The sequence below is a fragment of the Sinocyclocheilus rhinocerous genome, unplaced genomic scaffold, assembly GCF_001515625.1.
Source record: "Sinocyclocheilus rhinocerous isolate Xijiao unplaced genomic scaffold, SAMN03320098_v1.1 scaffold3677, whole genome shotgun sequence".
NCBI classification, from domain to species: Eukaryota; Metazoa; Chordata; class Actinopteri; order Cypriniformes; family Cyprinidae; genus Sinocyclocheilus; species Sinocyclocheilus rhinocerous.
In genome coordinates, this window is record NW_015652189.1 from 78,182 (window position 1) to 94,710 (window position 16,529).

Here is a 16,529-nt window from a genome sequence, read left to right on the forward strand (position 1 = left end):
TTTGATCCTGAAATAATAGGTATCACGGTTTCCAAGAAATAAAAAAAAAAGCACAGCTGTTTTCAACAACGTGATAATAATAATCAGAAATGTTTCTTGAGCAGCAAATTGGCATATTGTAATGATGCTGAAAATCCAGCACTGATCACATAGATAAATTACATATTAAAAATATATTTTAAAATATATTCAAAAACAGGTAGAGGTATTTTTAATTATGATAATATTTCACAATATTACTATTTCGACTGTATTTTTGATCACATAAATGCAGCCAAAAAACACATCACATAAATGCAGCCAATGAGAAAAAAAAAAAAAATCCTACCAACCCCAAACTTCTGAACCAAAATATATGTATTTTAAGTGCAAATATAACCATATTCAAAATGTAAAATTAATTGTGCCAATACTGTTTTTTTTTACCGCCCTGTATTAATCAGTGTAAAAATAAAAGGACACTTGATATGCATTTGCTTAAAATAAAAATAAAGTTAATTGTTGTTATATAAATACACTCTAAAAAATGCTGGGTTAAATATAACCCAGTGCTGGGTTAAAAAGGGACAAACCCAGCACTGGGTTAAAAAGGGATAAACCCAGCTATTGGGTTGTTTTGACCCAGCGGTTGGGTTGTTTATTTAACCCAGCATTTTTTAGAGTGTACATACATAACAACAATTAACTTTATTTTTATTTTAAGCAAATGCATATCAAGTGTCCTTTTATTTTTACACTGATTAATACAGGGCGGTAAAAAAAAACAGTATTGGCACAATTAATTTTACATTTTGAATATGGTTATATTTGCACTTAAAATACATATATTTTGGTTCAGAAGTTTGGGGTTGGTAGGATTTTTTTTTTTTTTCTCATTGGCTGCATTTATGTGATGTGTTTTTTGGCTGCATTTATGTGATCAAAAATACAGTCGAAATAGTAATATTGTGAAATATTATCATAATTAAAAATACCTCTACCTGTTTTTGAATATATTTTAAAATATATTTTTAATATGTAATTTATCTATGTGATCAGTGCTGGATTTTCAGCATCATTACAATATGCCAATTTGCTGCTCAAGAAACATTTCTGATTATTATTATCACGTTGTTGAAAACAGCTGTGCTTTTTTTTTTATTTCTTGGAAACCGTGATACCTATTATTTCAGGATCAAACAGATGAATAGAAAGTTCAAAAGAACAGCATTTATTCAAAATACTATTTTTTTTTTGTAACAACGTAAGACTTTACTGTCACTTTTTGTTCATTTTAATGAATTCTTACTGAATAAAAGTATTCATTTGAGTCTTAAAAAATTAGCCCCAAACTTCTGAATGGTAGTATATACAGTATATATATATATATATATATATATATATATATATATATGTTGCTCACTGCCCTTTTTATGGTACTTTTTTGCCCTTTTGGAGACTGCATAAAAAGGGGCAGACAGACTTTTATTTAGGGCTGTATTTGAAAGCCCTAAAAAGCGAAATGGGTTTAAAGTATCACTTATACTTCCCAAGATAAAATGCATTTTTAAATGGCAAGGTAAACGAAGCTCCTCTATAGTGAAGGGATGTGGTAAGAACCTAAGCGTCAAGAATACAGCTAAACTCAAACAATGGTTGCTCTGAGGCTTTTCTTATTTAAAGGGTGTTAATAGTTCAACCAAATATGAGTCATTTGGTCTAACTCATTACAAACCTGTATTAAGTGAGAAAGTCAGTAAGGGCCCAGTGTTGTTTTGGAGACCATTGGCTTTCACTGCATGGTCGAAAACATGAAAATAATGACAGCATTTTCATCTCCTTCAGAAGAGTTTTTGTTTATTATGCATTTTATGTATGCTTTTATCTATCATTCTATTTCCTGTCAGGTTTGTGCGCCTGCATGGTCCTCATCCTGTTCTCCTCGGAGGTGAAGCTGCACCACCTGACCGAGATCATCTTCAACTTCAACGATGCCAGCTTCGTCTACAAGACGCAAAACGAGAGGTACGACAGATCCTTCTGGCTCGTCTTCCTCACCTTCCTCATGCACGGCCTCAACATCTTGCTCATCCGCCTGGCCGGGATCCAGTTCCCCTTTCAGGAGGCCAAAGAGTCTGATGCGAGCACAGGAGCGGCGGATCTCATGTACTGACCAGCTCTTTTGTTCTACTTCCTCCCCTGCACACGACATCCTACCGCAGCGACTAGCACTTCTCAATAGGAGTCTTCCGAAGAGCGGCATCCGTTTTGTTTACAGCTGAACACATCTGAGCCTCTTAAGCCATTGATGAACTTGCAGATGCTTGGTGTCTTATCTCGCAGCGGGGAGGCATTCATTCTGTCAATCACTCAGACAATCAACGCTCACGATTTCAAACGGCTGATGAAAACACCCTGTAGTTTCCAGTCTGGCTGGGAACGTGACAGTTTCCTTTGGTTGCGGATCTTTTATAATCAGAAAGGGATGCGATTGACAATTCTGCAGTGACCCCAGAAACTGTTTTGACACTTAAGCCACACTTAAATATGCATGAATGTCTTTGCATTACATAACAAAATCAAACCAAGCACCATTTGTTTTAAAAAATAGTACAGGCACATTTTTAACAGAACAGTGCACCAAAATAAGTTTGTTTGACTTTATTAATTCACTACAACTCACCAATTAAAAGTATTAGCAAAAATAGCTAAAACCATTAAAAAAAACATGTTGCATTACTTAAAATGAGATTAAATAAAATATTGTAAAAAATCTCATTTGTTTAGTTTACTTCAAATTTATGTTTTTAAATATGCCTAGATATTTAAATATACATGCATGTAAATGCATAAACAATTATTTATATAATAAAATGATGTTGCATCTAATTGATATGCATCCAACTATAACCGTGGCTTTAGAATACCAGACAGATGAAGCAATTCATATTGATTTATCACTTATTTGATGATCAATATGGATTTAATGTTCTCATTAACTTTTCCACGTTTAACTGATATTGTATAATTTTATTGTATTTGCATATTTCATAAATTCTTCTTATTTGTCTCCTGTGTGTTTAGACACTCGCGTTGTGCCAATGTGCACTTATTCATAATATAATGTGATGTTTAATAAATCAGTGTTTGGTATGTAAACACTGAAATGTTCTCGAATGCTATTTTCAAACTGAGAATTAAATTAAAGTGGATTAATAATAATAATTAAAAATGAGTGTAAAAAGTAATAAGAATGAAAGGGGCCAAAAATACAAAAAAAAAAATATATATATACAAAAGTACACAATGATGTGCTGTATGCATTCTGACACTTTGTTTTTCGTGATTGTTATTGGACTGCAGCTTTTCTGGTCAATATGAATTCTGTGCCTTTAAATCATATGAGATATTCTAGTTTCACTTTCTTTATAATGCAACAGACAACATAGTACAGTATAGTATAAAGTTTGTACATTTACGAACATTTTATGTACATTTATAAATATGTTTGGGAGGTTTTATGCATCCAGGAACAATGCTGTGAAAGAAGAGAAAAGCAGCTCTCATCACTCAAGACATCATGAAAGAGCACTGCTTTGTTAGCACTGAATTCAGACCAACAGAAAAGAAACATACTCCACCTGCTGCCAGGAAACTGTAAAATGAAAGGAGGCTCTCTGTCATGTTGTGCAGCCATGTGTCTGTCTGCCTCCTGAATAGAAAGTGTCTGGTATATAAGCCATGTCTTGGTGACCTGGTTCACACTGAGGTTTGAACTTTTGTCAGAGTTTAGAGGACTTTATCCTGAACCGCATTCTGATACTCATCTCTGAAGAAGAGATAAGGTATGGCTTCTCTTTTTGGGGTTGTGTGACACAGATTTAGGTTGACTCAATTTAAAAGTGATTCAGAGTCTGTGACAAATAAATGAACGGTAAATCAAGTATATTTGAATTAAAGCAATACAGAATTAGCAGCTCAACTTTCTATTCAAAGTTATTTTGAAAGTTGAATTCAGTTGAATTGGCTGACGAGTACATTCAGTCATGAATATTTCAGAATTAGTCTTAAAGCAAACTCTTATAACGTCATAATCTGTTGCTTTACAAATATTCCAAGTTTTCAGTATCAGTATCACTATTGTCCTTTTTTTTCAGTTTGCTGTTATATTCCGTGAGAAAGCTCAAACATGACCGCTCAGTCTTTGCACGCATCACCACTTTATTTCCGGCGCACAGAACCAAATAGAGGCATACAGTCATATTTTTCTCGATTGCTGGTTAACCAGAAAGTGTGTTCATCATATGTCAGCATTTGCATTTTGATCATATTTGATATGCATCATTTGGTATGCATTCCAAATGCATGTGCTTTTGCTTCTGCTTCTGCTTTTGCTATTGAAATCTGTTATGCAGCTTATGTTGAAAACCTTGCCAAGCAGACGCATCAGTGTCAACAATGCATCGTAGATGGAGCTGCAACCAAAGAGCAAGTGGATGATTTTGTAAAGACTAAGCTTTGTGAACTTCTACATTTTATACACTTGCTCTATATATACATTTTCGGTAAAGCAGGAGGGAAAAAATGAAGCAAGTTGCTTCTAATTTAACATTTCTTAAGGATAAAAAGTCTAGTTCTGTTAATGCCGGTAACTATATAGGGAATGCGATTACTTGCACATTACTTTAATTTTAAAAGTTACAATTAACAACAGAGCCCAAACTATTAAATTAAATTGCTAATAATTAAATTATTTTGTAATTGACTTAATTTTATATTACTTATGGCATTTTATAACGCTTGACAAATTAATGTTATATGACTAAATGAAGCTTGTACATCTTCAAGCTACAATTTTAGTTTGGATTTCACTGATCTTCATTATAATGTAGTCAACATCAATCAATCACTAACCAATTAACTAACTAAATACATACATACACACATACATACATAAAAAATCCTCTTATGTCAAATTATTTGTTGCCTTAGTACAGTTGTTTATAATACTGTACTCATTGAGAATAGCGTGTGTGAGAGACTACAGGTGCATCTCAATATATTAGAATGTCATGGAAAAGTTCATTTATTTCAGTGTTTGGGTCATATTTGATGTATAAAAACTACTGAACTTTTTCATGCAAGCAGATTCACACATTAAATAACAATGTTAATTACTAATGTTAATCTGTTGATTTATCTATTGTACTATTACTTGAATAACCTAGACTTCATTATAGGCTATAGCAAGAAAATCTGAAACAACCATAAACTTCTGCACTAATGTACAGAGAATTGAGGTAAGTGAATCAGTAGACTATATTCACTGCAACTCTGCTTTTTATTTATTTTTTATGTTTTTGCCTGCTGTACTGCAACACATCTAAATATGCCTTCCACAACTTAAGCTTAATTCACAAAGTAATGTTTAAAACTACTACTATATTCCACTCTCAAAAAGGACGTGTTCATTAATAACACATTTTTTGTGTTATGGCCATTTTAGCACATTTTGTGTAATTTTAAGTTGATCATGTGTAAAAAGAAAGAGAGTGAGAGAGAGAGCGAGAGAGAGAGAAACAACACAGTGTGCCCAACACAATATGTGTTAACTATCATCCAATCACATTGATGCCTACATCACTCCACAAGCTGTTAACTGACACACGTGTGTTAAGTTATAACACGGGTTGTGTTGTTTTGAACACATCCGTTTTAAGAGTGCATAAATGTAGGCTTACTGTATCGTTCCACTAATGTTCACAATAATAACGCGCTCACACAGGACGCGCTCTCGTGTTCAAAAGACGCAACGCTCAAAGAAATTGTACGCCTGAACGCGTCCTGTCTGCACGCAGCCTAAGCAACAAGGCGCTTGCCTCACTTGTATTTTCTTTTATTTTGTGTTCCTGGGGGAGCTGTGAGACTCTTTCACCTGGAATCCTGCGGAACACGAGGCAGGAAAGTTGGGACTCGAACTAAACGCTGGTGTGATGTTTGCTGTCACCTGCAGATGGACACTGATGTGGAGGCGAGCAGTGAAATAGATGAAATCCTCCAGCAGACCGCGGAACTGGGTAAATGGAGAGAGATATTTAACTCCCACGGGTACGTACGCTCGCACGCACACTGTCTGCTGTCTTCTGCTGCCCAACGACCCTCCATGTTTACTCACCTGTTTTTACCTTTCAGGTTGACTATCATCCAATCACATTGCTGCCTACATCACTCCACAAGCTGTTAACTGACACACGTGTGTTAAGTTATAACACAGGTTGTGTTGTTTTGAACACATCCGTTTTAAGAGTGCATAAATGTAGGCTTACTGTATCGTTCCACTAATGTTCACAATAATAACGCGCTCACACAGGACGCGCTCTCGTGTTCAAAAGACGCAACGCTCAAAGAAATTGTACGCCTGAACGCGTCCTGTCTGCACGCAGCCTAAGCAACAAGGCGCTTGCCTCACTTGTATATTCTTTTATTTTGTGTTCCTGGGGGAGCTGTGAGACTCTTTCACCTGGAATCCTGCGGAACACGAGGCAGGAAAGTTGGGACTCGAACTAAACGCTGGTGTGATGTTTGCTGTCACCTGCAGATGGACACTGATGTGGAGGCGAGCAGTGAAATAGATGAAATCCTCCAGCAGACCGCGGAACTGGGTAAATGGAGAGAGATATTTAACTCCCACGGGTACGTACGCTCGCACGCACACTGTCTGCTGTCTTCTGCTGCCCAACGACCCTCCATGTTTACTCACCTGTTTTTACCTTTCAGGTTGGAATTACCACAGGGCTATGTTAAAGTAAGTCTTAGTAGTATTTTTTTATTTATTTATTTTTGGATTGCTAAATGTTTTCTATTTCTAATTTAGACATATACCCAGGATGCGTTCACAAGCGCTGTGTTTTAAAGCAAAAATGTACTAGTTTAGCTCAAAATGACAAAAGTGTCATCATTTATTCCCTTTCACATCGTTCCCAACGGGTATGATTCAAAACATGAATCTATATTTCTATAGTTCTATATTTTAGTTATGTATTTTAGTTTGTTAATGTTTTTTTTTTTAAATATGTTGCATTTTTAGGGGTATTCTATGATATTTTATGGTCTCTTGAAAAAGACACTTGCTAGATTATTGCTGAAATGAAAAAAAAAAAAACGATGTTGAATTTTAGGCTTATTATTATTAAAAATGCACAAAAATACTATTTTACAATTTTTCTCCCAAAACATGGTTTACTCTAAAACTGAGAAAATCAGACATAAATACAAAAACAAGTTGTGTTCCAAATTTGAGGTTGATATCTAAAAAATGACCTTATCTCAAAAATTTGTTTGAGTGCTGTAAACATTTCTACCAAATGAAATTCACTTCCCATTCCATTCAAATTCAAGTACAAAAGCCCTTTTCCACCGCAGGAACTTTCCCCAGGAACTAAGGACTTTGGGCCGGTACTCGGTGTGTTTCCACGCAGGAACCAGGATCTAAATAAAGTTTAGTAAAAATGTACCCCTCAGAAAGTGTACTTGCGGTCTTACGGACTTACAATGGCTGCCGCGTACGTGTGTCTGTTAAGTCCACGAGACCATAAGGTGTCCCATTCATCATTTTAGCATTCAGAAGGGTGCTCGTGAGCGCCCCCTTTGCTGCTGTTATGTGCCCTCGATCCGCACTTCTGCCAAGCCCGCACTGGGGCGAGCTCCACAGCAGACTTCTACCCGACAGTAAAAAGCAGCATTACGTCACGAAAGTGCGGACTCAGAGGAAGACCGCGAGGGTTTAGGGTGCCATTTGGGAAATGGCACCCTAAACCCTCTAAACCCTAAACCCCACCAGTGCGGGCTCGGCAGAAGTGCAGATCGAGGGCACATAACGGACGCTCGTGGACTTAACGGACATGTGCACGCGGCGGCCATTGTAAGTCCGTAAAACTGCAAGTGCAAATGAAGTGCTCCATTTGGGACAGGGCCGCAGTACTTTTTTAAAGGTCCGGAACTTTTGGGGGCGGGACTTGGGCGCTGAACATGCTGATTGGTTGAGTTCACGCAGCATTGTATTTCAACCACCATATTCGCATAATTGTCAAAATATTACTGTTATTGTGTCATGAAATGTAGTTTGAAGAGTATTTCAGGTGAGAATGTAGTTGTTTTAAACTAAAATCTGCGGTTTATTTATAAAGACAGCGCCTATTTGAAAATGTGCTTCGCCGATTTCGTCTTATTGTAAATACAGTGAGGAAAATTGCAGAAGCCGAGGCGAGCTGATTGACGTTATCAAGTACGCTGCTGTTCCATTTGCAGAATTACGGGAATTGCGTTGTTCCGTCCCCGGGAGTTCACACTCCCGAGTCGAACTCGCGAAGTCTGAACTACCGAGGACGCAAGTCTGAAATTTGCGCACTTGGTATTGAGAAACGCGCACAGACCTACGTCACCAGACTATTTTCCTAATCTTCACGGTACTTTAGACCGCGATGGAAACGCAGACAGCATCAGGTCTGCGGGAAAAAAAGTTCTTGGCACAAATTGTTCCAGGTAATTTCGGTGGAAAAGCGGTTCAAGTGTGACAAGTGTTTTATTTTTTTTCCAGACCGTTTAACCTTTTCGAATCATGTCCATGATTTTTATTTATTTATTTTTTCACATACGAAGTGCCAGAACCCTTACCACGTTTCGTACCATTCCGATGTAGAAAAAAAATTCTAAAAAAGCAAAACGTAAAATTTTTCAGTCAAAAATTACTGAACAATACCAGAAGGTTAAAGGGATACTCCACCCCAAATGAAAATTTTGTCATTAATCACTTAATCGATCTGACATGTCAAAATTTTAATTTTGGGGTGGAGTATCCCTTTAATTAATGGTTACTCAAGACTCAAAATGAAAAATTTAAATAAAAGTAATATACAAACTCTGTGCTATATTCTGATGTGCTGATACTTAAGTCTGTTTTGTGAATGAATTTATATTACATTGGAATACTTTTGGAGGCTTATAGTCAATATTTTGTAAAGTGTATATAGGCAGACATCCTATCTCAAGGGTGAGTAAATGATGACGGAACTTAAATTTTGTGGTGAAATGTTTCTGCTTAATATTTGAAAACACGTCTCCTAACTTGTGTTCTGATGCATTCTATTGTGCTTGCAGCTGGTTTTTAATGCAATAACGCATCTGTGTGAACACCTCTTAAATGGTGCGAATGTAAATATAACGTCCCGTGTGCTTATGCCATTCTTATGTGGTTAAGTCTGATATTTCGATAATTGATACTTCAGACCCTGTGCTCTCAGGTGGCTGTATGTCATTTCTCCCATGACACGCAGTCAGCCAATCAGATGAGAGTATGCGTGTGCCTGCGTGGCTGCAATCCTCTCAACAAACTCAGTATCACAGACTGGAGGAGAGGTGTATGTTTGCTACCACATTACCTCTAAGGCAGTTTACTAGGCATATCCACACAATGTCATGTGTGAAAGCGAATATACATGCAGTAGTAGAGTGCATGTAAAAGCCATCATGACGGCTTATCAGGACCTTCTGCAAACCATCAAGAGTTTGCAGCACTCCAGGCTGAGCTACATAGAGCTTCTTCAAGAGGAGGTGAAGAGAAACCAAAATGTGAGTTATCTACTGATGATGGCTCATTCATCTCAAACCTGGCATCTTAATAAGATTAGAAACAGTGCTTTTGGGATTTCTGTTGTTTGAAGAGTTATAAGGAGAGGTTAGAAATAGACAGAATATAAATGTATAAGTAATATTTATATGTTATGTTCAAAAATGTAACAAAAATATTAGATCTAGGGCTACTTTGATCATCAAAAATAAAAGTTGATTATCATTGGATAAAAGTGAGATTTTAAGTAGTTTATTGAAAAACCTTGTTACTCCACATCTGTGTAGGCCTCACCTTCAAATGTGTAAATATAAATTGAAACAAAAATTGTGATATAACCTATATATACTGTACACTTCCGGTCAAGAGTTTGGAATAATTAAGAGCAATTAAGTTTTTTGTTTATTTAATTGTTATTTTTTCTTATTTTTCTAGTCTCTTTTGCTCACTTATGCTACATTTATTTGATCAAAAATACAGTAAAAATTAAAAAAAAAATTAAAAGAACCGATTTCTGTCTTAATATATTTTAAAATGCAATTTATTCCTGTGATGGCAAAGCATTTTTTTTTTTCTGCTTAATATTTTTGTGGAAACTGGTAAGTTTAGTGTAAGATTTATTGATTGATTGATGGATGGATCAAAATGAAATGAATACTTTTTTTTTTACGGCACGGAAATATAAAATTGATCAAAAGTGTCAGAAATTTATAATTTTTTTAAACCGATTTTTAAATATTTTACAACAGAAATCAGTTCTTTTGAATGTAACATTCTTTAAAGCTATTAATATTTTTACTATATTGTTGTCAAATGAATGCAGCCTTGGTGAGCATAAGAGAGGTTTTTTTTATAAGCATTATCATTTCTTAACCTGGTCAGAAGTTTTGAATAATTATGTTGTTTGCAAACAAACAAACAAATAAATAAAAAATTAAAATAAACCAAGATCCTATATGCAGTGATCCCAGCAGGCACCGGACGTCTATGTAACGTCAGGTAGACGTTGGACATGACGTCAGACAGACGTTGCATTTTGGTTGAAAATGAAAATCGTAACCAAATATCAACGTCTTATGACGTTGTGTGTCTGCTGGGATTTGTCAGACAACCTAAAAAAATATGTTTTGTGATTATATAATAAAAGTAATTTAATGGCAAGACAAGGTAGAAGGTATACTGTAACAACTGGACTTTATCACTTGTATAGCGACCTAGTGAGAAGATCAAATCTGAAGAGGACAGTGACGACTCCTCTAGACCTGCCACCTCGGCCCATCACATCGGAGCACAGAACGAGCAGTTCACAGCGCCCTACTCCATTCCTCGAACCCTCACAGTGTCTCCGAGTCTGGGTGGGCAACCGCTGTCACCAGAGCTGGCGGTGGTGAGTCGTGGAACATGACCCTGTCACTTGACCCTCTGCTCTCATGCCTCCCATGTGTCTCATAACAGACTTGAGCTGTGTGTATATATGTGTGCCCCGGAGACAAAAGACAGGATATTGACTCATCATTTATTTATTAGAACTGTAAGCAATAGATCTGGTTAGTCTAGTCATAACTACTGCTAATTCCACTAAATGGGTGAAAAAAATCCACCAGAATGTCGTAGAGAAAAAAAGTTAAATATAATGATAAAATAATAAGATTGCAAACCTACATTTCAGTGGTGTTAGCTTGATCCGGGTGTTGATTTTTATTGTAAACAAATAAAAAATACCCTCCCCCCATGGTTTTTTATTATTATTTTGACATATTGTATTTTGCTTCGTCACTCATACAGAGTTTAAGGAATATTTTATTTGGGAACACGTTCCATATATTCAACTATGAGTGGAAGAAATCATTCTTCAAGTTTCGGGAGCCTTTTTCTGACATGTCATATGCTCTGGAGACTGAGAGGGTGGTGAGTATAAGTAAACTTCTCATTAATAGCCACCGTCATAGTTTTGGGTATAAACCCTTGAAAATTGGATATTGTAACATTTTCTAAAAACATTAAACATGAATTTTATTTTCATTTAGATTACTTAACGAAGAGACAAATGTGCAACTTTCTTGTTTATGCATAAGTGAAGGGAATGTGTATCTAAACAAATGTCAAAGGTAAACTAAATGCAATACATCATGAAATGAAATTGGAGTTCTTATAATGGAAATGGTAAAAAAAGAATGTTGATGGTGATAAATTTGCACTAATATACAGGGCCTTGCACATAACATGAGGAAGAAAAAAAAGATGTTGTTGCTACAAATGAAGTAAATTCATTCCTGAGACTTGTTCATTTGTTTAAAAGTTGTGGCCACGTTGTAGTAATCCCCCCTCCCCCCCTCGTTTTAATTTAGTTAAATCATTGTCAATCGTGACATGTACAGGGCTCCATACTAATAAATATTATACATAAAATTATTATGCTTGTGCAGTCTGGAAATGGAGGCATAGCTCACTCAAAAATGAAAATTCTGTCATTATTCACTCACACTTGTCATTTCAAAACCACATGTTTTTTCCCATGGAGCATAAAAGGACAAACTAATCGACATTCTCATCTTGAATTCAAAACTAGCATGTCGTAATACCTTTTTTTTTGTTGTTGAGTGAATTACCTTAAATTGAATCAATTTGACTTGTTATAGCATTCTTATTTGACACTTTAACAGATTTAACAGTTCTTAAAATGCCTGCTTTTCGAGGAATTGGAAAAATACTTCTAGTAAAGCACAAACTTGAGACAGTTGACCTTATGTTTGATCACGTTAATAAAGTCACTTCCCCTTTGCCAGAACTGCAAGCTATATAAGTGAAGAAGGATTGTGTTACACGCTTTAGTAGATCACTTCTCGTGCGTCTTTTTCATGGAGAAGCCATGCCTTCAGATTGATTAGCCCGACACCATTGTCTGAACATTGCATCACTACCCGCCACCTCATTATTGCATAATGAGCTTGAAATGTTGGCCGTTTTCTTAACCACAGATCATTGGTACGCTTAAACTAAGGCGGCTAAGCAAATATGCATGTGAAGTGAAGTGAGGGGCATGTCATTAGCAGATTACACTGGCATTACACTCTTAAAAATAACAGTGCTTCAAAGGTTCTTCACAGCGATGCCATAGAAGAACCATTTGTGGTTCCACAAAGAAGCATTCAGTCAAAGGTTCTTTAAAGAACCATCTCTTTCTTACCTTTTTATAATCTGAAGAACCTTCTTTCGCCACAAAGAAGCTTTTTTCGAAACAGAAATGTTTCAGATGTTAAATATTCTTTATGGAACCATTTGAAGCAACTTTATTTTTAAGAGTGTGTGTAGTTATTCATTAATGATGGAACAGCATTCTAAAATGTTACCGAATAAAATTATGTGACAATGTTCAATGGAAAATTTCCCAGAAATGGGACAATAAAGTCTATTCTATTCTATTCTATTTTATTCTATATCTCCTCCATGCTCTTGAGACTGTGCTTGGAGACACACCAAACCTCCTTGCGAATTATAATCCTTTGGAATGTGGTCTTTCATATTTTAGGAATTCAAAATCATATTGGGGGAACCCAAACTAAACTGTGACCGAACTGACATCAGTTGATGACACATATTGAGTGAAAACGGTATAACTTCCCACACACACAAGCAGTGTTGGTGGTAAAGCATTACAAGTAACGCGAGTTACGTAATCAGATTACTTTTTTCAAGTAACTAGTAAAGTAACGCATTACTCAAACCTACATTTCAGTGGTGTTAGCTTGATCCGGGTGTTGATTTTTATTGTAAACAAATAAAAAATACCCTCCCCCCATGGTTTTTTATTATTATTTTGACATATTGTATTTTGCTTCGTCACTCATACAGAGTTTAAGGAATATTTTATTTGGGAACACGTTCCATATATTCAACTATGAGTGGAAGAAATCATTCTTCAAGTTTCGGGAGCCTTTTTCTGACATGTCATATGCTCTGGAGACTGAGAGGGTGGTGAGTATAAGTAAACTTCTCATTAATAGCCACCGTCATAGTTTTGGGTATAAACCCTTGAAAATTGGATATTGTAACATTTTCTAAAAACATTAAACATGAATTTTATTTTCATTTAGATTACTTAACGAAGAGACAAATGTGCAACTTTCTTGTTTATGCATAAGTGAAGGGAATGTGTATCTAAACAAATGTCAAAGGTAAACTAAATGCAATACATCATGAAATGAAATTGGAGTTCTTATAATGGAAATGGTAAAAAAAGAATGTTGATGGTGATAAATTTGCACTAATATACAGGGCCTTGCACATAACATGAGGAAGAAAAAAAAGATGTTGTTGCTACAAATGAAGTAAATTCATTCCTGAGACTTATTCATTTGTTTAAAAGTTGTGGCCACGTTGTAGTAATCCCCCCTCCCCCCCTCGTTTTAATTTAGTTAAATCATTGTCAATCGTGACATGTACAGGGCTCCATACTAATAAATATTATACATAAAATTATTATGCTTGTGCAGTCTGGAAATGGAGGCATAGCTCACTCAAAAATGAAAATTCTGTCATTATTCACTCACACTTGTCATTTCAAAACCACATGTTTTTTCCCATGGAGCATAAAAGGACAAACTAATCGACATTCTCATCTTGAATTCAAAACTAGCATGTCGTAATACCTTTTTTTTTGTTGTTGAGTGAATTACCTTAAATTGAATCAATTTGACTTGTTATAGCATTCTTATTTGACACTTTAACAGATTTAACAGTTCTTAAAATGCCTGCTTTTCGAGGAATTGGAAAAATACTTCTAGTAAAGCACAAACTTGAGACAGTTGACCTTATGTTTGATCACGTTAATAAAGTCACTTCCCCTTTGCCAGAACTGCAAGCTATATAAGTGAAGAAGGATTGTGTTACACGCTTTAGTAGATCACTTCTCGTGCGTCTTTTTCATGGAGAAGCCATGCCTTCAGATTGATTAGCCCGACACCATTGTCTGAACATTGCATCACTACCCGCCACCTCATTATTGCATAATGAGCTTGAAATGTTGGCCGTTTTCTTAACCACAGATCATTGGTACGCTTAAACTAAGGCGGCTAAGCAAATATGCATGTGAAGTGAAGTGAGGGGCATGTCATTAGCAGATTACACTGGCATTACACTCTTAAAAATAACAGTGCTTCAAAGGTTCTTCACAGCGATACCATAGAAGAACCATTTGTGGTTCCACAAAGAACCATTCAGTCAAAGGTTTTTCACAGAACCATCTCTTTCTTACCTTTTTATAATCTGAAGAACCTTCTTTCGCCACAAAGAAGCTTTTTTCGTTCTTTTTTTTTTCAGATGTTAAAGGTTCTTTATGGAAGGTTATGTCGTAGTCTAATATTGGGCACACAGCAGCCTGTCTGCGTCTGCTTCACCAAACCTCATAACACAGTTCAGCTGGTTTTGTGACATTTAGTATAGGGAGGGACCCCTAGTGTCACTAAGTTGACACAATGTCAAGTGAGCAACAGATAGGGAACATCTTGGTTACTATTGTAACCTCCGTTCCCTGATGGAGGGAACCAGACTTGGTGTCCCTCCTTCCACAACACAGAACAACCCACTAAAATGATTGGGACACGGTCTCGGCTCCTCAGCACAAATCTTAATGACTGGAGCACGGCATCATCTTTTATATCCGTATGTATGGATGGATGAGTGGCATGCAAATACCACCTGGCAAGTTCTCACCGGTGTTTTCTGAAGGTGTTTGAGGTTCCCAATTGCAACCCCTAGTGTCACTCCATCAGAGAACAGAGGTTACAGTAGTAACCAAAACGATTGGTTATAGAAGGGGTGCCCTTTTTATAATCTGAAGAACCTTCTTTCGCCACAAAGAAGCTTTTTTCTCTTTTTTTCAGATGTTAAAGGTTCTTTATGGTACCAGGGAACAATGGCAGCTTACTTGGGCATTGGGAAGGTTATGTCGTAGTCTAATATTGGGCACACAGCAGCCTGCCTGCATCTGCTTCACCAAACCTCATAACACAGTTCATCTGGTTGTGTCATTTAGTATAGGGAGTGACCCCTAGTGTCACTAAGTTGACACAATGTCAAGTGAGCGACAGATAGGGAACATCTTAGTTACTATTGTAACCTCCGTTCCCTGATGGAGGGAACCAGACTTGGTGTCCCTCCTTCCACAACACAGAACAACCCACTAAAATGACTGGGACACGGTCTCGGCTCCTCAGCACAAATCTTAATGACTGGAGCACGGCATCATCTTTTATATCCGTATGTATGGATGGATGAGTGGCATGCAAATACCACCTGGCAAGTTCTCACCGGTGTTTTCTGAAGGTGTTTGAGGTTCCCAATTGCAACCCCTAGTGTCACTCCATCAGAGAACAGAGGTTACAGTAGTAACCAAAACGATTGGTTATAGAAGGGGTGCCCAAACTCGGTCCTGGAGGGCCGGTGTCCTGCAGAGTTTAGCTACAACCCCAATTAGACACACCTGAACCAGCTAATCAAGCTCTTACTAGGCATACTAGAAACTTCCCGGCAGGTGTGTTGAGGCAAGTTGGAGCTAAACTCTGCAGGACACTGGCACCCCTGGGTTATAGTGTCTTCACTGACACATTCTAATATGCTGGTTTGGTACTCAAGACATATTTCTTATAAAAAACAATGTTTAAAAAACAGTTCCATGTTAGTTCTAGCAAATAAAAACCTAACATTCAGCGATTTAAGTCTCTGATTTAATGAACAGTCCCTTTAAATACACAAAACCTTCTGGCACACATTGTTTTAATTATACACTGTAAAAAATGCTGGGTTGTTTCAACCCAACTTTGGGCCAAATATGGACTAACCCACCCGTGGGGTTACATTTTTAACATAAAAATTTTAACCCAAAAGTTGGGTTAGTCCAAATTTGACCCAAAGTTGGGTTGAAATA

General features: G+C 36.6%; 2 protein-coding genes across 5 annotated transcripts in view; both read left to right on the top strand.

Moving 5' to 3' along the window:
- Positions 1-2,269, top strand: part of clrn1 (clarin 1) — an 8,135-nt gene extending 5,866 nt beyond the window's left edge. Inside the window, exon 3 of the mRNA XM_016519804.1 lies at positions 1,887-2,269. Within this exon, the coding sequence (XP_016375290.1) occupies positions 1,887-2,152 (266 nt within the window). The 3' untranslated portion in view covers positions 2,153-2,269. The remainder of the gene's footprint in view (positions 1-1,886) is intronic.
- Positions 2,270-3,773: 1,504 nt separating this feature from the next.
- The window catches only part of LOC107714094 (protein FAM188B2-like), a 17,353-nt gene continuing 4,597 nt past the window's right edge, over positions 3,774-16,529 (top strand). Inside the window, exons 1-5 of one of the 4 annotated variants that reach the window (XM_016519808.1) lie at positions 3,774-3,824; positions 5,993-6,087; positions 6,757-6,784; positions 10,815-10,991; positions 11,390-11,512. In XM_016519808.1, coding sequence (XP_016375294.1) covers positions 5,993-6,087; positions 6,757-6,784; positions 10,815-10,991; positions 11,390-11,512 — 423 coding nt within the window. In that variant the 5' untranslated portion in view covers positions 3,774-3,824. Of the gene's footprint in view, positions 3,825-5,992; positions 6,088-6,216; positions 6,254-6,290; positions 6,673-6,756; positions 6,785-9,278; positions 9,607-10,814; positions 10,992-11,389; positions 11,513-16,529 lie in introns of those variants that run through there. The other 3 variants (XM_016519807.1, XM_016519806.1, XM_016519809.1) reach the window with 3 other exon arrangements.